At 38.5% G+C, this 27,192-nt stretch overlaps 1 protein-coding gene across 2 annotated transcripts in view; it reads right to left on the bottom strand.

Annotated features, from left to right (window-relative positions):
- LOC132401977 (SERPINE1 mRNA-binding protein 1-like) overlaps nt 1–25,223 on the bottom strand; it is a 48,773-nt gene extending 23,550 nt beyond the window's left edge. For both annotated transcript variants that reach the window (XM_059984368.1, XM_059984369.1), the window contains exons 1-2: nt 24,857–25,223; nt 7,734–7,890 (exon numbers count right to left, since the gene is read on the bottom strand). In XM_059984368.1, the coding sequence (XP_059840351.1) occupies nt 7,734–7,890; nt 24,857–25,109 (410 nt within the window). In that variant the 5' untranslated portion in view covers nt 25,110–25,223. The remainder of the gene's footprint in view (nt 1–7,733; nt 7,891–24,856) is intronic.
- Nucleotides 25,224–27,192: the final 1,969 nt, after the last annotated feature.

Here is a 27,192-nt window from a genome sequence, read left to right as displayed (position 1 = left end):
AGGACTATTCGTATGAAGTAATGAAAGCCAGGATCGCTTTTAAACCAGTGATGGCAGAGATTCATTCGATTGGATTTAAACAAGCTTTAATGTATCCAGCGAAGCTTAGAATTGTGCTGCCCGACAACAGTCTACACTTTTTTAACACTCCTGAAGAAGCGAAGAAATTTGTTGAAGAATATCGATCCTCTAGTGCAACTTGAACTATGAGTTACATTGAAGATTTTTTTTTGGAGAGAGGATGCCATTTCATTTTAAGTTTTAACCCTGGAAGTTGGGTTATAACTTTTTATTTTGGGCTATAGGTCTGGGTTTTTTTTTTACTACTATTATTATTGCTTATAGATGCTGTTTTAATTTTTATAATATCCTTTTTTATACACGTTTGTATTTTGTAATCATGAATTATTTTTTCAAAATGTCGTTTCTTCTTCCCATAAGTCTTTACTTTTTATAAGCGTTTATTTGCTTGCCTGTATTTAGAAATGGAACAAAGGTTTTGAATTCTTTTTTTTTAGTCTTTTTTTTATATATGTTATAGTGTCTATTAAATCTTTTTTTTTAAAAAAAAAATTCTATTTTGATAACTTTTTTGATTGCTGAATTTATATTCATATTTTGTAATATGGCTTTTTCAAAATGTCGTTTCTTCTTCCCATAAGTCTTGGCTTGTGAAACGTCATCTTTGTATCTGAATATGGAATTTCTTTTTTAAAGGTGTATTACATTTTTAAACTTTAATGTTCATTTTTTTTTATTAATGATTTTTCTGGTTTTACGATTTTGGTTTTTTTTCTTGACTTGACTGATGTGTGTGTGTATGTATATGTATGTATATATATGTAGGTATATATATATATATATATATATTTTTTTTTTTTGCAACTCTATATTTTAATTAGGGTGTTATATAGTTTTTTCTTAAAAAAATTTTCTTATGGAGCTGCCATCTTGAAATGGGGGTAATTTTAGTATTAGTTTATGCGCCTGCCGCTTGGCTTTCTTTCAAAGGGTGGGGGGAGGGGGGAGGGATCTTTTTTCACGCTTTTGCTTTTTATTTTTTTGCTTTTAGTTTATGGGCTGACTTTAAATTGTTAATATTGTTGAGGTGTCAGGATCTCCGGTTGCTCCTGAATCAATTTTCCTTCTTCCTAAATTGTGGGTTATGTGTCTTTTTAACCTTTTATGATACACACAATTAATATTGGTATGATGGATAAATCTATTAACTTTATCTCGTGGAATACTAATGGTTTAAATCATCCGATTAAACGTAAAAAAATATTTAAAGTATTCCATAGATTGAACGCTAATATTATTTTTGCACAGGAGACCCATATTAGGAGGGAGGATAATCAACGTTTTTTTAGGTTCTGGAAAGGGCAACAATTTCACTCAAATTGTACCGCTAAAATTAGGGGTGTGTCTATTTTTATAGACGCCTCAATTTCGTTTACACATTATGAAATTATTTCGGATCCACAGGGTAGATTTTTGTTGATAACTGGTTCACTTTTTAATCGGAAAGTTGTTTTAGTTAATATTTATGCTCCAAACTTTGATTGTCCTGAATTTTTTAAACGTTTATTTACTTCTCTTCCTAACTTGAATGAATATATGTTGATTATGGGTGGAGACTTTAATTGTTGTTTGAATCCTTCGATGGATAGATCTAAACCTATTCGAACTCTTCCGAATAGATCAGCTTTACTTATTCATTCTTTTATGGTTGATTCTGGAATTACTGAAATATGGCGGTTTTTGAACCCTAAAGATAAAGAATTTTCATTTTTTTCACATGTTTATCATAGTTATTCTAGAATTGATTATTTCCTTATTGATCATCGTTTATTAACAGATGTTATTGATTGTAAATACGATTCTATTGCTATTTCGGATCATGCGCCTTTGAAGTTATCTATCAAGATTCCGGACTCTTCTTTCAATACTAGATCTTGGAGACTTAATGCTACTTTGCTTCAAGATCCAGAATTTATTACCTTCATAAAACAACAAATTGTCTTATTTTTTTCAACAAACTATAATGAAGAGATTGATAAAGGAATACTTTGGGACTCTTTCAAGGCTTTTATTCGTGGACAAATTATTTCATATTCCGCTGGTAAAAGAAAACAAAGATATTCAGATATAGCTTTATTGGTGGATAAAATTAAAGAAATTGATAAGATTTATTCCGTTACTCCTACCAAAGAACTTTATAAGAAGAGAGTTGAGCTTCAAATGGAACATAGTTTATTATTATCTTCTTCAATTGAGAATCAATTAATTAAGACTAGGGCTCAATTTTATATTCATAGTGATCGAACTGGTAAATTGTTAGCTAATCAATTAAAAGCTATTTCGACTAAGCGACAAATTATTAAAATTCGTAAACAAGACGGTAATTTAACTACTGATTATAAAGAAATCAATAACACTTTTCAAGATTTTTATAAATCTTTATATCAATCAGAATTTGACGGTGACCGGTTTACGATGGATAATTTTTTTAATAACTTGAATATTCCTAAACTGATAGATGAAGATTGTAGCTTGCTTGATGCTCCTATTTCTATGGATGAAATAAGAGAGGTTATCTCATCAATGAATTCAGGGAAAGCTCCTGGTCCCGATGGTTTTATTGTAGAATTTTTTAAAACTTTTTCTTTATTGCTTTCTCCTTGGCTATGTGAAATCTTTAATGATGCGTTTGTTAAGAAGAGACTACCTCAATCGTTTTATGAAGCTACTATCTCTCTAATTCTTAAAAAAGATAAAGATCCTACTTTATGTGCATCTTATCGCCCTATTTCATTATTAAATGTAGACTCTAAGATTCTTACAAAAATTTTAGCCATTAGATTAGAAAAGGTATTACCACAGATTATTTCAGAAGATCAAACTGGTTTTATTAGGAATCGGTATTCCTTTTTTAATATTAGAAAATTGATTAATATAATTTATACTTCATCACCTACAACCCCAGAATGTGTTATCTCATTAGATGCTGAAAAAGCCTTTGATAAGAGTTGAATGGACATATTTATTTAATGCATTGAGAAACTTTAATTTTAGTCCTAATTTTATATCATGGATTAAATTAATATATTATAAACCTGTTGCTTCTGTTCTTACAAATAATTATAGATCCTCTTTTTTTCAATTATCTCGTGGTACGAGACAAGGTTGTCCTTTAAGTCCTTTATTATTTAATATTGCATTAGAACCTTTAGCTATTGCTATTCATGAGTCTCCTAATATTTTTGGTATTACCCGTAATGAGAAGTTATACAAATTATCGCTTTATGCTGATGATTTATTGTTATATATTTCTAATCCTAGTAGGTCTATTCCTGCTATTTTATCCTTGTTGGCTCAATTTGGTAGCTTTTCTGGTTATAAGCTAAACTTAGATAAGAGTGAGTTATTCCCTTTAAACGCGCAAACCTTATTGAGTGATAGGATGCCATTTAAAGTTGTTACTGATAACTTTATCTATTTAGGTATAAAAATCACCAAGAAATATAAAGATTTATTTGGACTGAATTTTTTACCTATGCTTCATCAAATTCAACAACTTACTACAAGATGGTCTCCTTTATTTTAGTTGGTCGGATTAATGCTATTAAAATGATGATTTTACCGAAATTTTTATATTTATTCCAAGCTTTACCAATTTTTATTCCTAAATCTTTTTTTGATAATATTGATTCAAAAACTTCCTCATTTGTGTGGCAAAATATAAATCCTAGGTTAAGCAAACGGCAATTACAAAAGTCTAAAAAAGATGGTGGTCTAGCTTTACCTAACTTTAGATTTTATTATTGGGCGAATAATATTCGTAACCTAATGTACTGGAAACTAGATTTGGATTCACCTGTGTGCCCACAGTGGGTAAATTTGGAATGTAGTGAGGTTAAGGGATATTCTATATTTTCCGTTCTTGATTCTTTTCTTCCTATTGATTTAGCCAAATTCAATAAACAGATATCTAACCCTGTTGTTAAACATACACTACGAATTTGGTTTCAATTTCGCAAATTCTTTAATCTGAAAAACTTTGCTCTGGACAGCCCTATTTTATGTAATTTTTTTTTCAAACCTTCATTGACAGATCAAGCTTTTAGTATATGGAAAAGGAAAGGTATAAAATGTTTTCGTGATCTTTTTTTTGAAGGTATTTTGATGTCTTTTGATCAACTATCCAACAAATTTGAATTAACTAAATCTAATTTTTTTAGATACTTACAAATTAGAAATTTCTTACATAAAATTCTTTCGTCTTTTCCTAATTCAACTCCATCGGATTTTTCAGATTTGATTTTTACTTTTAATCCTTGTCAGAAGGGATTAGTAGCTTTTATTTATAACATGATTATGAAGATACAGCCAGAAATATCGGATAGAATTAGACAAGAATGGGAAAAAGAACTTCGATGTAATATATCAACAGATAAATGGGAAAAAATTTTACAAATGGTTAATTCCTCTTCTATTTGTGCTAAACATGCTTTAATACAATTTAAAATTGTACATAGAGCTTATATGTCTAAAGATAAGCTTGCCCGATTTTACTCGCATATTAATCCTCAATGTGACAGATGTCACTTAGAAGTGGCTTCATTGACTCACATGTTTTGGACATGTCGCACTTTACATAACTATTGGAAGGACATTTTTGATGTCATTTCCTCAGTATGGAATATTGATTTACAACCCCATTTTATTACTGCAATTTTCGGTATACCAAATGAAGATGGCAATCAGTTTTCCCCTTCAATCAGACGAATGATTGCCTTTGTAACATTAATTGCCAGAAGGTCTATATTACAAAACTGGAAAGAAGTAAATCCTCCTACTACATTTCAGTGGTTTTCCCAAACCATTTCTTATTTGAGTTTGGAAAAAATCAGAAGCACTATCTTTGATTCTTCAATTAAATTTGAAGAAACCTGGGGACCATTTATTCGACACTTCCATATGAATTAATTTGGCCTATTTCAGATCCTTTTCTCTACTTATCCTTGTTCAGGTATGGAGTTCCGGAGTTCTTTTCTTGACACCTTTATATATTTATAAAGTGCTATTATTGCCCATGTTAGTTTAGTTTAGTATTTTTTTCAATATATATTTTTTCTCATATATAATTTCAATTTTTTTTTCTTTTTTCGATGATTATTTTTGTTTTTTTTTCATATATATTTATATAGACTTGATTGATTTATGTACCTTTTGTCGATTGATGTTTAATAGGATATTATTATCCTATTACTAATGTAATTTCAAGTTTATTGAATTTGTAATCTGTTCATTATTATGTGTTGTTTTTTTTATATATGAAATTTAATAAAAAGATTGAAAAAGAAAAAAGAAAGAAAGAAATGCAGATTTTAAATTCATTGAAGAATAGTGTTAAGAAAACATTCAATCCCTCAGCTATGCCAAGATTGAATTTGAAACTATTCAAACAGTGCAACATTACTTACTCATATATGTTAAGGCAACTTCAAGTCACTGCTCTACATTCTGGAAAAACTAAATCAGCATGTTTCAATATTGGGTGTCATTCAGACTTTAATCATCTATAACTCCCCAATATTTAGAGCAACAAACTCACCACCTAACAAACCTCAGCTTTTTGGGCAGAGCTTAGAACAATGGCACCTAACAGCAACTCCTTTGCTTGCATCTCAGAAACAGCTCTATTTCTATATTTGATCTCTCTTTCCTTTTCAAGGTTCTTTTGAAGACCCTGACCTGGTTCTTTGCGGAAATGGGACCCACTTTTAGGACCTCATGACCAGCCACTTTCAGACAAGCCAAGATGCAGCCAGAAAGACTAGTATGCCTTCAAGGTGCCAGATTTTCGTGGTTTTGGAAGTGAGCAGATTCAAGGCCAGTGCCATCGCTGCCCGAGTGCCAAGAGACCCGAGTTTTTTGGGCACAGAGCTCGGAAGAAGTGATGCAACAGACTCTTAACACCATAAATCAGCAAGTTGTTTTGCTATGTATTACCTCTCACTGTGAAACGGACACCTCTTTTGCCCTTATTAGAGAGAGCACCTGGGGTATGTTGAATACTGGGTCTTTGGGGTACTGCAAATATGTCTCTATTAATGCTTTCCTGCACGCTTGACTGCTCAATAGGGGGGAGGGGACAGCCAATGCTTTTTTGCTGATGGTGGGCGGGGGAGTCATTGATTTACTGCTGCTTATGTGTGAGAGTGAGGGCTTCGGGGGGTATCTTTGGGGTTCTAACATTTAACTGTCATTCATTTTTTGGGGCACTCTTTTCATAGATGTTTGTGGAGAAGAATTTCAGGATATAAATTGTATACATTTCTCCAACATTGAATATACCTATTGAAGCTATTTTATATTAATCACACTCATACAATAATTCAGGTACTGTCAACTACTTGCTCAAAATAAGAGCAATTATCCAAATTAATCTTACCCATTGGTCTACCAAGAAACTCTACCAATCTTTCTCAGATTGCACTGGCCTCACCAAGAAGTGAGATTAAATGGATGATATTAGTATCTCAAATCAATTGTGAGCCTGTGCTTTCTGATGAATGCAAATGAAGTTCACTGCAGAACTGGTGCTTGTGGCAGGAATAAAAAGGATGATATCTGTGAGGAAACCTCTAAACTGAACTAAGCTATACATACTACAAGATCATAGATAGTGGAGGGAAAAATACCTAATTTTGCTAGTAGTTCCATTGCACCTGGAAAATAAATCCACTTTAAAATTCTGCACGAGCTGTAGGATTCATTCATTTAAACCCAACAGAAACCACTGACAGCTTCTAGGTGACTCCACTGATAAACCAAAGAAAAAAAGCAGTACAAACATACAATAAAAACTGCAAAAGAAAAAGCCAGCAAGAAGAAAATCACGGTTCTCCTGCAGCAAAGAAAAACAAATGCAGTGCATTTGGCAAGAACAACAACTTAACAGTTTGGAATAAATGGCTATTTAAATTCCAGCCAGGATCAAGACTTCATGACAGCTTATGAAAACTCATCAATAATTCTTGAAAACAAATAAATTGTACACACATGAATCTAATATTAAACATAATACTGGCTGTTTCCACTTCACAATCCATTACATGAATATCTTTACCTGATGTTGATAAAATTTACAATTAAAATCCTAAGAACAAATACTGTATTTTTTTTTTAAATTAAGACTAGCAGTTCAAGAGTTGGTTTGTGATCTTGATATGCAGATCCTTCTAATGTTTATTAACTTGTTATACAAGAGCTCATATCAATATACACTAATCCCTTTTAAAATAAGGATTAATACTGAACAAAGTAACAATTCAGGTATAATTTAAATCTAGCCACTTAGCAAAAGTCAAGTTCAGATTTCCAAACAGAACTCTCCTCCTCCAAAACTCCAAAGTTGTACTTTGCCATGCTAATGATGTATTTGCTAATATGGCAGTATCGATAGAAAATCCAACACTTCTAATGATTTACATTTAATGTTCTACATCTTTAAGAGAATACTGAAAATAGCAGAAATCTTCCCAATGTCAACTGGAACCTAATTTTGGCAAGTATCTTTTCCATCACTTTATAGTACAACAATTTTAGCCATGCAAAAGCACATTAAGGCAACTTATCAGTGCCCTAATAAAAGGCTCATCCTATAGAAGTAAATATTTCCTTCTACAAGGCACATTGAACCTTATTGATGGCCAGCTTACACATACTTTTCAGATGAGAATTCGCCTCCATCAGCTTTTTCTTCGACAGGTCTATCAAAACGTCGGTCACGGGGTTGTGGTCTTCTATCTGGTCTCCTCTCACCAGGTTTTCCTTCACCTTGAGAATGCTGCTGCTCAGGCTTTCTACCAATTCTCCTGACCCCTAAAATACAAGTTTGTAAACAGTAAATCTTACAATACGGAACCTCAAAGCGATCATCAATTCCACTAAATGATCCCACATCTAAATCTTAAAACAATACAACACTGTCATTCTTTAATAAAGTATAGCACAGGAAATGTTAACTACTTGCCAGGAAAACATGATTATTTTCAAACATCAGGAAGCTATTAAAGGTTGCAGAGGGATCTGTCTATGCTGCTTCATAAAAGATAAAGTTAACATACCATTAAAATTAATTAGAAAGGCTGTTCACAAATTAGCCTTTATTGCAAGGGACTGCAGTATAAAATACCAATCACAATCAAGAGAAAATCTGCAGATGCTGGAAATCCAAGCGACACACCACAAAATGCTGGATGAGTAAGAGTAAGGAGGCAGCAAGAGCGAAGAAAGTAACACAAGATAGGTGAAACCTGGAAGGTTGGGGAAACCTGATGTAAAGAATTGATTGGTGAAGAGATAAAGGGCTGTAGAAGGTGGAATCTGATAGGAGACCATGGAAGAAAAGGGGGAGGAGCACGAGGGAAGGGATGGGCAGGTAAGAAGATATAGTGAGAGGGGAAAATAGGAATGTGGAATGGTTGGGGATAGGAATCACATTACCAGACATTCAAGAAATATAACGTGTTGCTCCTCCAACCCAAATGTGGCATCATCGCAATAGCAGGGAAGCACATTACATTCTGTCTGGGTAACCTGATGTCATGAACATCAATTTCTCCAAATTCTGGTAATGCCCCCCCTCACCATCCCATTTCCCTCTCACCTCTACTCCTTACCTGCCTATCACCACCCTCTGGTGTTCTTCCCCTTTTCTTTCTTCCATAGCTTTCAGTCCTCTCCCATCAGATTTCCCCCTCTCCAGCAATATCTCTTTTGCCCATCAATTCACCCCTCCTTGTTTCACCTATTATCTTGCGATTCTCCCCCCCCCCCCACCTTCTTAGACTGACTCATCCTTTTTTCTCTAGTCCTGATGAAGGGTCTCTGCTCAAAGCATCAACTGTACTCTTTTCCATAGATTCTGACTGACCTACTAAGTTTCTCCAGCATTCTGTGTCTGCTACAGTAAAAGATTATGATTTTGGTAAAGCTACACTTATCAGCAGCACCCATTTTTATTTCTCTAACCAATGAACACACACTCCAAGAGGCCACTTTGTTTGGTACAGCTGCTCTTTAATGCAATTATCTTATTAGCTAATCATGTGGCAGCAACTCAATGCATAACAGCATGCAGACATGGTCAAGAGGTTCAGTTGTTCAGACCAAACATCAGAATGGGGAAGAAATGTGATTTAAGTGACTTTGACTGTGGAATGGTTTTTGGTGCCAGACAGGGTGGATTGAGTATCTTAGAATCTGCTGATCTCCTGAGATTTTCACACACAACCATCTCTTAAGTTTACACAGAATGACGTGAAAAGCAAAAAGAAAATTCAGTGAGTGGCAATTCTGTGGAAGAAAACATTGTTTATTATAGAGGTTAGAGAATGGCCAGGCCAGTTCAAACTGACAGGAAAGCGACAGTAACTCAAATAACGACATGTTAGAGCTCTTTGAACACACATCAAACCTCAAAGTAGGTGGACTGCAGCAGTGGAACACCACAAACATACACTCAATGCCACTGAATATACATTTGTGCAATCCACTAGACCAAAGGTTCCCAACCTTTTTTTATGCCTTGGGCCAATACCATTAAAGGATCTATGGACCAAAGATTGGGAATCCCTGCACTAAACTTTCATGGAGGAAAAGATGATGATAGCCACAAATTCACAAACTCTCAGAATGAGAAGAGATTGCATTGAAACATTTGTGATGTACATGACAGGAAACTATTTTCCAGTTGGAAAGTAGTCTAAAAATAGGAAGATGCAATTTCAGAATAAATTGTTGGCTATTTTCACTGCAGTGAGTAGACTGATAATTTAGAATCTTCTGCTCCAATTGACTGTTGAATTAGGTGAATATTTTTTTTGGGAATCAATAGATAAAAAGATGGGAAAAAAATTGGAACTGCCAACCAGAATCCATCATGACAATTTATCGAATAGGTGTTTCAGGGCATCATTAAATGGAATAATTTAAAGGAGATCACTTCAATTTCTTCAAGATTAGTTGTGTTTAATTGACTTCTTAGAACTGTATTCCAGATTAAAAAAATTAAATCCCCAAATATCTCCACAAACTGAAACCAAACCACGTGCAAGTTCAAAGAGCAAACATAGTAATAAAGGCATGATTTTCACTGCAAAGCATCTCTTTTCAGTGCTCAATGGTACCCTAGATATTTCAGTCACCTTCACTTCTGCTTTACCATCTTTACCCTTCTTGCATTGCTCCAAAGAAGAAAAATGCAAATGCAAGGAAGAAAGAATAGCAAGTTAACTTGCAACTTTGTATGTACACTGCTATCTTCAGGTGGTTGAATTCAACAATTTCAAATAATTAGCCATTGCAAGTTTCTCATTTTGCTAACGTTCATTCTTGCTACATTTCATCACCTCCTCTCCAGATATTCAGTGTCAACACTTCAAGTCAACTTTTATTGTCATTTCGACCATAACTGCTGGTACAGTGCATAGTAAAAATGAGACATAGTAAAAATGAGACAATGTTTTTCAGTACCATGGTTTACATGACACAGTACAAAAAACTAGACTGAACTACGCAATAAAAAAGAGAAAACTTCACTAGACTACAGACCTACAGTGGACTGCATAAAATGCACAAAAACAGTGCAGACATTACAATAAATAATAAACAGAACAGTAGGGCAAGGTGTCAGTCCAGGCTTCGGGTATTGAGGAGTCTGATAGCATAGGGGAAGAAACTGTTATGTAGTCTGGTCGTAAGAGCCCGAATGCTTCGGAGCCTTTTCCCAGATGGCAGGAGGGAGAAGAGATTGTATGATGGGTGCATGGGGTCCTTCATAATGCCATTTCCTTTGTGGATGCAACATGTAATGTAAATGTCCATGATGGCGGGAAGAGAGACCCCGATGATCTTCTCAGCTGACCTCACTATCCGCTGCAGGGTCTTGCAATCCAAGATGGAGACTTAATTTTCCTATCCACCAGAGTTCCTTACCCCTTCTCGGTAACTTGCATCTCTCTAATTGTTTTGCTCCATGGATGCTTGCCTAGCCCAATTAATGGAAGAATTTGTATTCTTTAGTTAGATATACAATTTAAATTAGATTCAGAAAGCTGACCAATTTTACAATTAAACTTAAATATTCAAAGCATTCTGGGAAAAAAATTACCTTGCTAATAAACTGAACACTTGCACAACTTAATATCAGTGAATTTTTGGTAACATAATAAATGCACAAACTGTTTATAAAGTGGATCCCAGTTTCACTTTCTCACAAGTTCTATTGCTTGCCCATTGCTAAATGACCAAAGAAATACTTCTATTCAGGCAAGAGGTTCTGGTATAAGTATTTATGTGAAAAAAGTTTTGGGGGCTGAATGAGTATTGCAACCAGGGATTTTGAACAATTTAACTGAGAATTTTTATTTGTCAATCATGTGCTCCTCCTTCTCCTCCCCACCCTCCATAGAGCCCAAAGGAAAGCAAGGAAACTCAAAGCATGAAACACTAGAAATACAACAACTGTAATGTCGGCAGTTCTAAAGTATTTGTCTCCCTTTGCTCAGTACTTGGCTGAACCACCCCTTTGCAACTATTACAGTAGTCTTTCTGGATAAATCTATTAGCTTTGTAAAATGTGATGGAGCAAGATTTGCTCATTCTTCCTTGCAAAATTGATCAAGCTGCACCAGTTTCGGGAACAGTGGTGGACAGCATTCTTGAGGTCTTGCTAGAGATGTTCGATCAGGTCAAGGTTAGAATTCTGACCGGGCCACTCAAGGACATCAATTTCCTTCATTTCACTTCATAAAATATAGAAAACCTACAGCACAATACAGGTTTCTCGGCCCACAAAGTTGCGCCGAACATGTCCCTACCTTTGAAATTACTAGGCATACCTAGAGCCCTCTATTTTTCTAAGGTCCATGTACCTATCCAAAAGTCACTTAAAAGACCTATCATATCTGCCTCCACCACCGTTGCCAGCAGCCCATTCCACACACACACCACTCTCTGAATAAAACTCTTACCTGACATCTCCTCTGTACCTACTCCCCAGCACCGTAAACCTGCGTACTCTTGTGGCAACCATTTCAGCCATGGGAAAAAGCCTCTGACTATCCACAATGCCTCTCATCACCTTATAGACCTCTATCAGGTCTCCTCTCATCCTCCGTTGCTCCAAGGAGAAAAGGCCAAGTTCATTCAACCTATTCTCATAAGGCATGCTCCCCAATCCAGGCAACATCATTATAAATCTCCTCTGCACCCTTTCAATGGCTTCCACATCCTTCTTGTAGTGAGGCGACCAGAACTGAGCACAGTACTCCAAGTGGGGTCTGACCAGGGTCCTATATAGCTGCAACATTACCTCTCGGCTCCTAAATTCAGTTCCACGATTGATGAAGGCCAATACACTGTGCGCCTTCTTAACCAGAGTCAACCTGCGCATCAGCTTTGAGTGTCCTATGGACTCAAGACACCAAAACCCCTCTGATCCTCCACACTGCCAAGAGTCCTACCATTAATACTATATTCTGCCATCATATTTGACCTACCAAAATGAACCACTTCAACCCAGATAAGTGGGTCCATCTGCTACTTCTCAGCCCAATTTTGCATCCTATCTTTGTCTCTCTGTAACCTCTGACAGCCCTCCACAGTACCCACAACACCTCCAACCTTTGTGTCATCAGCAAACTTACTAACCCATCCCTCCACTTCCTCATCCAGGTCATTTATAAAAAATAGTTCCTAACTGCCAGGGAAACAGAAAGGAGGATCCGTAGATGGGAATGAGATTCCCAGATTGTATGTTGCCTCCCAGGTGCCAGAGTCCAGGACATCTTCAATCAAGCCCTTAACACTCTTAAGTGGCAGGGTGAGCAGCCAGAGCTCATGGTCCATGTAAGAGCAAAATTGTAAACTCAGCCAGTTCCATCAAGGCCTCAACTTCCCCACCATCGAGGGTATCTTCAAGAGGCTGTGCCTCTGTTGGGTGGAACCACTCTCTCAGGATCATTACCATTTGGGACATGGCCTCTTCTTGTCACTACCACTGAGAAGGAGGTACAGAAACCGCTCAACCCCACTAAGTGATTCAGAAACAAATGACAAAGGGAGAAAGAGTGACAAGGTTCTACAAAGTGACCTCAGGGAGTTAAGTGCTGAGTTAAAGGACATTAAAGGTCATAAGAGTGTGGAATGAACTCAATGTCAATGTTTTAAGAGAAGTTTGGATAGGTATATGGATGGTAGAGGAATGGAGGTGTGCAGGGTCAATGGGAGTAGGCAGCTTAAATGGTTCAACACAGACTAGATAGGCCAAAGAGCCTGTCTGTGTTGTACCTCTTCTGACTATAACAGAATCTCCAGGGTTGCGATCTCAGGATTGCTACCTATGCCACATGCGAGTGAAGCCAGAAATAGTAAAGTCATAGCTTAACACATGACTATAGAATTGATACAGGAGGGAGGACAAGATTTTTGGATCTTTGGGCTCACTTCCAGGAAAAGTGGGGCCTGCACAGAGGAGATGGTCTGCAGCTGACCTGGAGGGGGTTTAATATCTTAGTGGGACGGTTTGCTATTACTACATGGGGCGGGGATTTATGTTAAGACCTCAAAGTCAGGATGCAAAAGCTTGAGCATGGAGCGACTAATGTTCTGAGCTGTGTCTATTTCAAAGTAAGTAGCATTGTAGGCAGATAAGCTCAGAGAATGGATCAATACATAGAATTATGACATTGCAGCCATTAAAGACAGTTGCTTGAGGGATTAAAGGGGGAGGGGTGGTCCACTAGCCAGGGAAAATGTTACAGCAGTGTTCAGTCAGGACAGACTAGAGAACTCGTCTAGTCAGGCTTTATGCGTGTAACTGAGGATTGGGGAATAAGAACGGTATGATAATGTTAATGGGGCTATATTATACACCACCCAGCAGTCCATTAGATTTAGTGGAATAAACTTAATAAAATTGCAGATTACTGCAAGAAACAAGGTTTTTATAGGTGATTTTAATTTTCCATATATTAACTGGGACTCCCATACTGTTAAAAGGACTACTTGGGATAATTTGTCAAATGCGGTCACAGAAGGTGTACCTGGCAAGTAGAAGGCCTACTTAAAGTAAAGGTAACAGGTTTAAGAAAACTTGGTTTTCAAGATTAGTTGAGGCCCTGGTTAAGAAAAAGAGGTGCATCACAAGGTTAGGCAGACAAGAACAAATGAGGTGCTTATGGAGTACAAGAAATGCAAGAGAATACTTAAGAAAGAATTCAGAACTAAAAAGGCATGAGGTTGCCCTAACAGACGAGATGTAGAATTCCAAGGCATTCTACAGGTACATTAAGAGCTAAAGAATTGCAAGGGAAAAAATTGACCCTCTGTCAGATCAGAATAGAGCCAAGAGAGATGTGGGAGATCTTAAGTGATTATTTTTGCATTTGTATTTACTCAGGAAGCAGACATGGAGTCTACTGAAATGAGGCAAAGTATCAGCAAGGTCATGGACCCAATACATATAACAGAGGAGTCTTGAGGAAAGTTAGGGTGTTTAAAGCAAGTGCAGAAATTGTAGGGGCCCTAGCAGACACTTAAATCACTCTTAGCAACAGGTGAGGTACCAGAGAATTGGAAGATAGCTGATGTTGTTCCACTGTTTAAGAAAGACAAAGAATAAACCAGGAAATGATAGGCTGATGAGCCTGATATCAGTAGTGAGGTGTCTTGAAGGTTTTCTACAGGGTGGATAAACAAGTATTTGGATTGACAGGGACTGATCAGGGATGGTCAACTTAATGCATGCTGGGTCAAGGAAGTTATCTGGGAAGTCAATGAAGGCAAGGCAGTGGATGTTGTCTACTAAAGTCCTGCATGGGAGGTTAGTCAGGAAGGTTCAGTTGCTTGGCATTCAAGATGAGGTAGTAAATTGGATTATACATTGGCTTTTTGGGAGAAGCCAGACAGCAGTAGCAGATGGTAGTCTTTCCAGGGGCCTGTAACCAGTGGAATGCTGCAAGGATCAGTATTGTGTACAATGTTTTTTGTTGGATCAGCAAATTTTCAAATGACACCAAGATTGGTTAAGACTATCATGGCTTGCAGAGGGATCTGTATCAGTTGGAAAAATAAGCTTAAAAATGGCTCGTGAATTTAATGCAGACAAGCACAAGGTGTTCCACTTTGAGATGACGAACCAGGGTAGGTCTTACATAGCGAAGGGTAGGGTAACAAGGAGTGTGGTAGAACAAAGGGATTTGGGAATACAGGTTCATAATTCATCAAAAGTGATGTCACGGATGGATAGTGTGCTAAAGAAAGCTTTTGACACACTGGTCTTCATAAATCAAAGTATTTAGTAGAGGTGAGGAGATATTATGTTGAAGTTATTTATGACATTGGTGAGGCCTAATTTGGAGCATGTGGGCAGCTTTGGTCACATACCTTACAGAAAAGATGTAATTAAGGTTGAAAAGAGTACAGAGAAAATTTACAAGGATGTTGCCTGAAATAGAGAACCTGAGTCACAAGAAAAGATTGAATAGGTTTGGACTTTATTCCTTGGAACACAGAAGACTGGGGGGAGATTTGGTAGAGGTACACAAAATTATGAGGGGTGATGATAAGGTAAATGTAAGCAAGCCTTATCCCACTGAGGTTGGATGGGACTACAACTAGATATCATGGGTTAAAGGTGAAATGTTTAAAGAGGAACATGAGGGGAAATTTCACTCAGGGTTAAACAGTTGCCAACATAAGTGGTGCACGTGAGTTCAATTTTAATGTGTAAGAGAATTTTGGATGGGTACATGGATGGGAGGGATATACATGCAGGGCTGTGGTCTGGGTGCAGGTCATTACGACTACTCAGTTTAAAATAGTTTAGCATAGACTAGATGAGTCAAATAGCCTGTTCCTATCCTGTACTTTTCTGACTATGACTCCATAACATCTGCCATTCCAAATGGTAACTTAATTAACCCTAGTTAACTGAAGCTATTGCCGACTCAATTATCTACAAATTTATAGGTTCTACTAAAGCACAGGACATCCTAATAGCATTGTTATATCTTTTTTTTAAAAAATGAACTTGTTTCTTCTTGGGGACAAATAAGGCAATTTACATATGAAAACACAAAACGCTGGCATATATCTGTTGCAAAAAAAAATATGGATTAACATGAGGACCAACACCAATATTGTATTGTGAGATATACTAGCAAAAAAATAGTAAGGACGATTGGTTTAGTGGATGAAGAGATGGTTCAGAAGAAAGGGGCTTAGATTTCCCAGGGGTAGAAAAAGTATAGGATAAACATTTTAAGGAGGTTGGGCTTCTTTAAGAGTGGATATATCTTCAGGCCATGAAGTCTATCTTGGATCCTACAAAGGAAATTGGAGAGTCTCCAACAATAACTTTTCCAATCCCCTGTGGCCACAGTCGGGGAACTAGACATTTTTTTTCAAGTAGTGATAAACGAAGTAATTATAAACCAGTTTACTTCAGTGTTGGTCAAATCATAGTAACCCATTAAGGAATAGAATAAACTTTCATTTGGATGGTACTAATTGGAGGCAGTAAATGGGTGCACAGTAGCATAGCAGTTAGCTGGACTCCATTATGCCCTGTGGTGGAGTTCAACTCCAACATCATTTGTATGGAGACTATATGCCCCCCACATGGAACTCGGTGCTTCGGTTTCCTCTCATCCTAAAGATGTACCAGTTGGTAGGTTAACTGGTCTTTATAAATTGTCCCATAATTACGACAGGGTTAAATCAGGGGCCGTTGGGCAGTTCAGTTTGAAGCACCGGATGAGCCTATGCTGTGTCTAAAATAAAGGGGATTTGTTGAGAGAAAATTGCACCTGCCTTATCTGACTGATTATTTTGAACACTTTACAAGAAGCTCTGATAGGGCAGTGTGCTTGATGTTATCTTTTATGGATATTAGTATAGCTCTTGAAGTCCCACACTACATGTTGATCAAAAAGAGGGTAAACCCTCAGGATCTGTGGCAGAATGCTAAATAAAACCCTAAAACTGCTTCCTGACAGGAACAAGATTTTTCTTCTTGTTTAAGATGACACTACTGGTAGTTCAAAAGCAAAGAAACTCACTGAAAACTTTACTAGTAACATTTTTTTTTGCAGTAAATTGTAGTTAACTATTACTGCAAGTAATGAAAAGGGCAAGTGAAGGCAAAGCAAAATCGAGAGTGAGGTGAGCTGGTGCACTGCAAAATCGATGCAAATGGAGCCGGAACGAGCAAGTTAGAGAGAAGTCGAGGCAGAGAAGTATCAATACCCATCCAACGAACTCAGTGCAAGATTTGGAGAATGGTTTCATCAGCAGCGAAATGCAGGCCTGGAGCAAATCACTTGGTGGGGAGCGATTCACAGCTGCGGAGCCCGGGTCCTAATGCAAGGTATGTGGTATGTGTCACTATTTTAACACTGGCCCAGTTAGACAGGGGGGGGGAGAAGAGGAGGGAGGGTGAGTCAGGCTGATTTTGCTGGCTCTCCCGCGATATTCACTCCTCTCTCCATGACACTGAACCTGAGACAGCCCATAGCAGCTGTGCTTTACATCTGTGAACTTCGCAGTGTTTTGCCCCACTACTATGATAAACTTTGGGCCTACTCCAGGCAGCTCTGGGGATTTGGATCAAGGAACTCAATTCAGAATATGCTGTTGTTGCTGCTCGCTTCTATTGTTTGCATGATTGTGTTTCCCCTCCTCTTCCTCTGCACATTAAGAGTTAGTCTTTTTTAAAAATGGGTTCTTTTGGGCTTCTTGCTTTGCAGCTGCCTGTAAGCAGACATATCTCAAGGTTGTATAATTTATACATTCTTCACTAATAAATGTACACTGAATCTTTGTAAACTTTTTAACAATTGGAAGTTCCACAAGACCCAAAATTCAGTTGCTTTGCACACAAGGGATCACAAACACTACACAAATCAGGTCATAGCTTGCATTTGGCAGAGCTCTAATCAGATTATTGGAAAGGTGAAATTTCACTGTACATTTACAAATACTCATTTTTTTGCTACGCGTTAAAATTAAAAACAGATTGTTCAGAAGGTCAAGACTTAATTATGGTGCATAAAATCAGAGAACTAGATAAATTCTTCTCGTTTACTCAATTTTCCTTGGCGAAAGAGACTAACCAGAAGACTTCAAGACTTCATAATTTTTCTACAACCCAATGATCATCCAGCACAAAACAGCCACTTTATTTGCAACTGACACACCAGTTTATACATTCAATCCTACTGTCACATAGATGCAACTAAACATGCCAAAATATTTTGCTGCATCCCAAGTTCAGAAAGCTTGGTTTTCCCACTCTTTCCTCACCCTGTGAATTCTCCATTCGAGCTAAAAAGCTAAGACATTTAGAACTAAAAAGTGCTGTATCACAATTCAAAGACTCCCATGACAGTAAATCCCTAACCTGTAGTACCTAACCACAGGACAGCTGATCAATGAAACCAAGCACTACTATTTCCAATTCATTGGGAAATAAAAGATAAAACACTAGAACTTTTACACCTGGACTCCATAGCATCAACTTAAAAAGTTTTTGGTTAACTACTCAAAATACTGTAGACCATATGGTACTTCGGGCTTGCTTTGTTAGTAACCGAGACCATGGATTAATCCATGTCTAAAGTCTATTTTCCCCATCCCATCTCCCAATCCCATCAGGATCCAAAAATCAATTTTAATCTCACAACTGACCAGTCATCCCTAGACAGAAAATTGAGAAGAGTTAAAGGATAAATTTCTCATCTACACCCCCCACCCCACCACTCAATAGCCCAGCCTTCATTTCAAGACTCTGATCTGTTGTTTTGAACTCTCCAGTGAAAAAAATTGCCTCTTGGCAACTATTCAGTCAGTCTAAATTCAAACGAGTAAACACAAATCTCTCAATGCAATTAAAAACTTGCAACAATTCTTGGTGCAGATTCATTACAACCTTCTCAAAAGGGCATTAAGCACAGGCCTTGTCAGATCATAGAAATATTAATTTTTTTAAAAAAGTTTTAATCCTTTACTACATCTACAGAGCCACTTTGTCTCTCCAAAGGGATATTGGCTAGAACCACATGCCGGTCATGTTACCAATGCCTATTTTCCCCAAGTGCAATTAGCAGTACTGTACAAGCATTCAGAGCATTTAAAATGTAATCCTTCAGAAACACAAGAGTAAAAAGCTCTAATATATGGTGATCATTTTAACATAGTACGAACTATTTCCCACTTCCAAAGTCATACCAGTTATTGGCATATCACTCTGTTTATACCACTTTTCACATTTTTAGCTCCATCTACAAAAGAACAAGTGGTTCTTTTTGTCAACTCTTTTGTAACTGCTTCACAATATAAAGCCAAGCATAAAATACACAATATATTTACATGCATCTTTCCTTGATATAATTTTACTAGCTTGTTTTCATTCGAGAATGGTAGCATCAAAATCATGATGCATGTAGGCAAATTAGTTGCAACAGAAATGCTTAACTGTGAATATCTGAATTTACTGGCTTAAAGGGGATAGACTACAGACATTTACTTTTACAACTTGGGCCTGTACTGCAGACAGTGGAGAAAAGTTGAGATCTAAGGTGGCTAAGTTTAAGTGCTGGTGCATCAGAATGAACCAACTGCTCTTGGTTTTGGGACAGATATATCTGCAGTCACAGGGAAGTACAGTAACTTTAGAGCTGAATTTCAGGGATTGAAATTGGCCAGATCATAAGATCCATTTTGTAGTCATCTTTATCGGCCTTGACTGCATGCCCCTTCTGCACTGGAGTTCCAAGTTAATGGGACACTGTCTGTCTTGAAATTAGACATCAAATTAGATAAAATGCCATCACAATAACAAATTCAGGATGCTAACAGCTCAATCATCACCTGAAGATGCATACCATGTTTCATGTTCTTTGAGCTGCCATCTTTTAATCAAACTGGGGGGGAAAGACCTGTAAAAGATTTAACATTGCTCTTATAATAAATAAATCTATTAGTCTTTAACCATCAAGATATTCCAAAGGGTCTTTGATCAAAATAACCATTTCTCTATCAAGATGCTGGCTATCTTGCTGGGTGTTAATTGTACATTTGGGTATTGAACCTTTTCCCAGTCTGGGTACTGGTTGTGCACTAATTTCTTAATAAAGCTTAAAAGTAACTATGGTTTGAAGTACTGTGCAAACCCAGTAATGGAAGTAAAACCTCATGTGAAACAAACTGAATGGATTCTCTCTCAACTGCAAAATAATTCCAATGTACTCCATCTTCTAGACAACACTGCAATTACTTAACACCATTAAATTTACTAATTTTCAATGCTGAAAATTTCAGATCCTAGTGCTCAGATGTAGGCCTTAACAATAGAATAAACATCAAATACCTTCATAATCTACAACTCACAGCAAACTTACATGGAAGAAAAGCAAGAAAGTCAATTTCCAAATACCCAAACATTTCTGCATATAAACTGCACTTAATGCGATTCTTACTATCCTTACCACATGGGGATGTGAAATATCAGAAGACTTTCGACGGTAGGTGGTCAAAGCAAAAACGTTTATGGCAATACACACTCAGTGGCCATTTTATTGGATACACCTTTCGACTACTGGGTAGGATGCCCCTATGCACCCAAAAAAGCCTGAATTCTTCATGGCATGGATTCCACAAGGTGCTGAAAACATTTGAGATTCTGGTCAACACTAACATGATAGTATCATGTAGTTGCTGCAGACTTATGGGCTGTACATTCATGCTGCAAATGTCTGATTCCATACGTGTTCAATTGGTTTGAGATCTGGTGATTGTGGAGACCACTGAAGGACACAGAACTCATTATCACGCCTATGAAACCAACTTGCAAATGTCATGCTTTGTGACATGGCATGTCATCCCACTGGAATAGCCATTAGAAGTTGGGAAAACTGGTCATAAAGGGATGCACATGGTCGGCAACAATACATGGGGCATTTAAACAATGCTCTCAACACACACACACACACAACGTTGGAGGAATTCAGTAGGCCAGGCAGCATCTATGGAAGAGTATAGTCACCGTTTCAGACAGAGACCCTTCATTAGGACTGGAAAAAAGACTAAGAGTCAGAAAGAAAATGGGGAGGGGGGGGAGAGGAGGGAGAGGGAGGAAGAACCACAAGGTGTTAGGTGATACCAGAAAGGGGAGATTGAAGTAAAGAGCTGGGAAGTTGATTGCTGAAAGAGATACAAGGCTGGAGAAGAGCAAATCTGATAGGACAGACCATGGAAGAAAGGAGGAGCACCAAAGGGAGGTACCAGACAACTAAGGAGATAAAGTGAGAGGGAGGTTTTGGGGTAGTACCTGAAGTTTGAGAAATTGATGTTCATGCCATCAGGTTGGAGGCTATCCAGATGGAACACAAGGTGCTGCTCCTCCAACCCGTGTGTGGTCTCTTTGCAACAGTAGAGGTGTCCATGGACTTACATGTCTAAATGGGAATGGGAAGTGGTATTAAAATGGGTGGCCACTGAGAGATCACGCTTTTTCTGGCAAACTGAATGTAAGTGCTCAGTGAAGTGGTCTCTCATTCTGTGTCAGGTTTCACTGATATAGACAGGGCACACCAGGAGCACTAGTTACTATAGGTGATCCCAACAGACTCACAGGTGAAGTGCCACCTTACCTGGAAGGACTGTTTGGGGCCCTAAATGGTAGTGAAGGTGGTGGTGCAGAAGCAAGTGTGTCAGTTGTTCTGCTTGCAAGGATATGTGCCAGGAGGAAAATCAGTGGAAAGAGGCAAATGGACAAGGGAATCGCATAGGGAACAATCACTGCTGAAAGCAGAAAATGGGGGGACACAATGTCACAGCAGAAATCGAAATTCGTCAGACCATGCAATGTTTTCCCAATCTTCAACTGTAGCCCATTCCGTTTGTAGCATATATGAATGGAACCCAGTGAGGTCTTCTGCTGCTGTAGCCCATCCACTTCAAGGTTCAACATGTTGTGCATTCAGAGATGTTCTTCTGCACACTATTTTGTAACGAATGGTTGAGTTACTCTCTCTTTCTTGCCAGTTTGAACCAGCCTAGCCATTCTCCTCTAGCCTCTCTCATAAACCATATCTGTATACTTTTATGCAGAGTTGCTGCCTCAAGATAGGCTGATTAGATGTTTACATTAACAAGATGTACCTAATAAAGTGGCCACTGCGTACAGTACTGTGCAAGTCTTAAGCACATGTATTAAAAAAACTTTAAAGAGAGGATGCTTTCAAAAATAATGAAATGGAAAGTTTCTAAATATCAAAAAAAACTATCAAGAGCAATAAACAGTAAAAAAAAACACTAAGTCAAATCATTTCTTTGTGTGACCATTCTTTGCCTTTAAAACTGCATAAGTTCCCTTAGGTAAACTGTAATGCAGTTTTATAAGAAAATCACCTGGCACATTGTTCCAAACATCTTGGAGAACTTGTCACAATTCTTCTGCAGACTCTGGCTATCTTGTTTGCTTCTGTCTCTACAGGTAATCCACAGAGCCTTGATCATATTGAGACCAGGGCTCTGTGGAGGCCATACCATCTGTCGCAGAACGCCTTGATCCTCTTTTCACTAAAAATGTTTGACTTGTCAGTCTAGAGCACTTACTACCATTGTTCAACACCCCAGTCTTTGTGTTTGAGTAGGCAAGTCTCTTGGCCTTGTTTCTACTTCAGAGGTATGGCTCTTTGGCAGCATCTATACCATGAAGACTTCTTCTAACAAGACTTCTCTGGATTGCAGAGGAGTGTACTTGAGTTCCAGTAGTTCCTGAGAGTTCAGAGTTAAAAGTAGTCTGCACTACTGATTTAGAAGAGATGAAAATTGGGTGCATCTCTCATCTGCTGCACTCTTGTTTCTGTGGTCGACCTTGTCTCCAATGTTTGCCCATTTTTCTGCACTTCAGAGAGCTCGGATAGCACATCTTGAAACTCCTGTCAGCCAGGAAAACTCTGCTTGTAGAGATGTTGCTGATGTCGAATGACCTTGTGTCTTATTCTTATGCTCACCCTTGCCGTGGTGTAAGAACTGATGGTTAAATTACCACATCTTCACCTTTTGGCTGCTCTTTGCCCAGTTGGATTCTTTCTACACCCATTTGTTTCAGTTATTCAGTTTAGTTCTTTCAACTCGTATCTCATTGATCATTAGCACCTGTTCGTTATTTTGTTTAATCGTGCACTCGGCTATATACCTACAAATTAATCAAGTTTTTATTTGAAAAGTGGCTATTACTTAATATGTTACTTTCTTCAATGAAACACAAGGATTTCTCTACAACATTTAATATTTTGGAAAATGAGTATCTGGAAATCTAGTATTTCCCCTTTATTGCTGGCACGCTAATGCAGAAGACAAACATCTAAAACATTTTTTAATCTAGAATGTATAAGACTTTTGCACAGTACTGTACAGAACTAAAATTCAACAATAAACATTCTGTTGACTGCTTGAAAAGCTTCCAAGTCTATACTTGAGTATTAACAATCTACACTGGTGTAAACTGTAGCTCATAGCAAAAATATATCACAGAAAAAGAATAACTTAAAATGAGCAACAAATAATTAGTATAAAGAGCTCCTCTGAATCTCAGGTTGTCATATCAAAACTAAAGGATTTTAGTTGACAGGATCCCAGGAGGGTCACCTTATTTGACAGAGTGGATTACATTTCATTTATCATGCAGTACTCAGATCTTTTTGCTTAACGACAACACTGATTTTGCATGTATAGCAAAATCCAAAGTGATCCAAGAATACAATTATTTTTGATTACTTCAGATGGAGAAGACTATTTTAACAATCAAATCCTATGATGGGATTAAATGCAAGTCATTATTTGGCAATGCATATAACACATTAAGTTTCTAAAATCTAATACACACTCAAAAAGAGTTTTAAGATTACAGCGTATAATGTGCACTTAGTAATCGTGCAATAACTTTAATTTGAATAGGACAAGACTGGCAAGATGCATATTGTCCGGAAAGCACATTGCATTAATTCTAAAAAAAATGGAGTAGAAAACATGGTTGCTGAAACAAGATGGTGGCCATTACTTTCAAATGTCTATAATTGGAAGTGTAGGAAAAGGTGTACCTTTTTTCGAACCAATACATTAGCTCGTACAAGCTTCAGAGCAAACCGGAATATTTAGTTTTGTTAAATTGAGTATGTGCACAGAGTGCTACACGTCACCCACGTGCTCCTTCTGGTTTTACAACTTTATAAATCACAACACTAACTGCACCTAGATTATTCTTTACAAATAAATTGCTTCCACAAATTACCATTCCCGAATTAAAACAAAATAGGCATGAGAGGTAAATGATCAAGGACTGCTTCTGCTTGAGTCGTGAAGTTGTGAGGTGTGACGGAGAGGGGCTGTTTTAACTAGCTCCCAAGCTTGCTTCAGAGCAACCAGCAGATTAGTGCAAACCTTCTGATTTATCATTTGGAAAAAAAATAGACTCTTTCCTAAATTTAGAGCGGTGCAGATATTCGCCTGTAATCCTGAACACCAGACCTAATTTTACTGGACAAATGGAACCACGCGGATTTTCCGAGAGCATTCCCACAAGCCCTGCCCACCCCACCCTCAGCAGGCCTGGCCGGCCCGGTGCACGTTTAGAGTGGGGCAGCTCCCCACACTCCCCCGACACGAGGGAGGCTGGCTAGCTGACGTTTGCCGTGAGCGGGGCTGAGCCCGCGGCCTGCGACCTTCCGCCTCAGGTAACGAGGGTGCTCGGGAGCGCGGCGGGAGCTCGTATTACCTTCTTTCCTCAAGGTCACAGGCGCCTGAGACTCCGGTTTACTGTCGCTGGACGTAACGGGCACCTTCCTCTCTTTCTGGGACTCCTTCTTGGGGGGCTGCTTGGAGACTGCCGTCTTGTTGTCCTTCTCCTTCTTGTCTTTCTTGATCTCGGCCTCTTTCAAAATCTCGAAAGGGTCGGATTCATCATCAAATAGTTGGTCGAACCGATTGGTCACGACACAGCCGAAGCCTTCCTGTAAGTTCCCGGGCATGATGGGCCCCCTGAACGTCGGATTACGTTCGGATGCTGCGAGGCTGCAGGAACCGATTGGATCCGCCTAAAATGGCCGGTTAGAGACGGTCTTCTTGCTCGCATTGCATGACGGGCCGCGCCATCCGGGCGACCTCGCACGGCCCGACCGCAACGCTCCACGGGAGATGGAGTTCCCATTCCTCGGCACTTACCTGGCGCACACCCCCGGCGGCACCACAATCCCCGGCGTGCATCGCCTTGTTGTTGCAAAGCCCCGGCGATGCGCAACTGCAACCCTGCCAAGCACATTGTGGATGCGCGCCGCATGTCGTGCTGGATAGCTGAAAGCACCTTCATGGAGCTAGAACTTTGAAACCGCGCCAAGACTCGTGGTGAAGAGTTCCCTCTCATATTTTCCTTGCACAGCCCAAGTGCCAGCAGTATTGCATGCTGGCTTCGAGGCCGCTGCAATGGGAATGAGATTGTCAACCGTCTCCTGGAATGTGCGTTTTGTCAAGAAGATCAGGAAGGAAGCGCAGTGGCCTCAGTTCATCCTATGCAACTGTGTAACACATGGCACTGAATTCTACCGAGGACACAAGCAGCGACCTATGGTCACCTGCAGTTGCATAGCTTCCGTTATCAACTATGATGTCCCTGTACCTTTCTTTCCAGAATTTGCCATCTTAGCTGCAATAGGTATAGCAAAATCTTGCTATGTCCTGTCAAGTATCTTAATGTACTGCCCATCATATTGGTAACCATGGACTGACCCTATACCTTGACTCTGTTCCAATATTACCACAATATTATCCTATTTGGTTTTCAGTTTTAATAAACAATACCCAAAATTAAAAGCCAGGAATTTTAATAACACCGGAAAAAACACTACAATGCAACAACATGATTACCAGAGTTGGTTTTGGAGATCTATTTACCCCAGGCAGGCTCCACAACAGTCCCCAAGAAGTTGTTGCCCACCAACATCTGAGACACTAGGGTGGTGGAGCTAAGGAAATAATGGCGCCTAACACCGACTCCTTTGCTTGTATCTTCAGAAGCTGCTCTATTTCTATTTTTAATATCTCTATTCTTCCCTTTCCCACCGATTCCCTTGCTTTTGAAGACCCTGACCTGGAGTTACTTGCTGACTTCAGTTCTTTACTGGAATGAGACCCGCTCTTGGGGTCTCACAACTGGCCATTATTCAATATACCAAAGATGAGGCTTAGAGGGTTAGCAGGCCTTCAGAATTCTGCAACTTCGTGGTACTGGAGGCAGGCAGACTCATGTTCGGTGCCTCTGCAGGGAATCGGTGTTTCGTGGGAGTCGGACAATCGAAAGCAACATGCTGGCTTTGCCCAGAGGTCCAAGTTCTTTGGGGACAGAGCTCGGAAAAAGTGACACCATAGACTTTTAACCTCGTAAATCAGCGAGTTGTTTGTTATGTCTCCCTTCTTGCTGCGAAATGGAGAGAGAGGGCCTGTGGTATGTGGAATTACTGTGTGAACAAGTACTCTTTGGGATACTGCAAGTCTGCGTCTTTATTGATGCTTTGCTGCACACTTGAGTACTCAGTGGGGAGCACCGATGCTTTTTTTTGCTGGTGGGGGAGGAGCGGGAATCATTACTTTGCTGTTGCTTGCACATGGGTGGGGGGAGCTGGGGGTGGCTTTGGGATTGTAATATGTAACTCATTCTTTCTTTGGGGCACTCCTCTGTTTTTATGGATGGTTGCAAAGAGAAAGCATTTCAGGATGTATATTGTATGCATTTCTCTGACATTAAATGTACCTTTGAAACTATTACCACCTTCATCTTTGATCAAAGATATCTCAGCCTACCAGGTAAACTAGAAGAGGTCAAGGCAAATTTAAATCCTTGCAAACAGGAAAGAAAATGTAAAAAATCTAAAACAGCACCACCAAATAGGGAAGAAGATCTAAAGAGGACGTGTTCCAATTGCAATGACTAAACAACTGATGTCAAAATATTTGTGAATTTGAGCTCAGTATATAATAAAGAGAGTCAAATGAACACAATCTCATTATTATTTGAAAGCAGACATCTGACAGGGAAACATCTGTCCTCCATATGGGAGG

The sequence above is a fragment of the Hypanus sabinus genome, chromosome 11 (genome assembly GCF_030144855.1).
Source record: "Hypanus sabinus isolate sHypSab1 chromosome 11, sHypSab1.hap1, whole genome shotgun sequence".
Lineage (NCBI taxonomy): Eukaryota > Metazoa > Chordata > Chondrichthyes > Myliobatiformes > Dasyatidae > Hypanus > Hypanus sabinus.
Note: the sequence above shows the minus strand (reverse complement) of the source record. Positions and strands in the feature narration are given on the sequence as shown.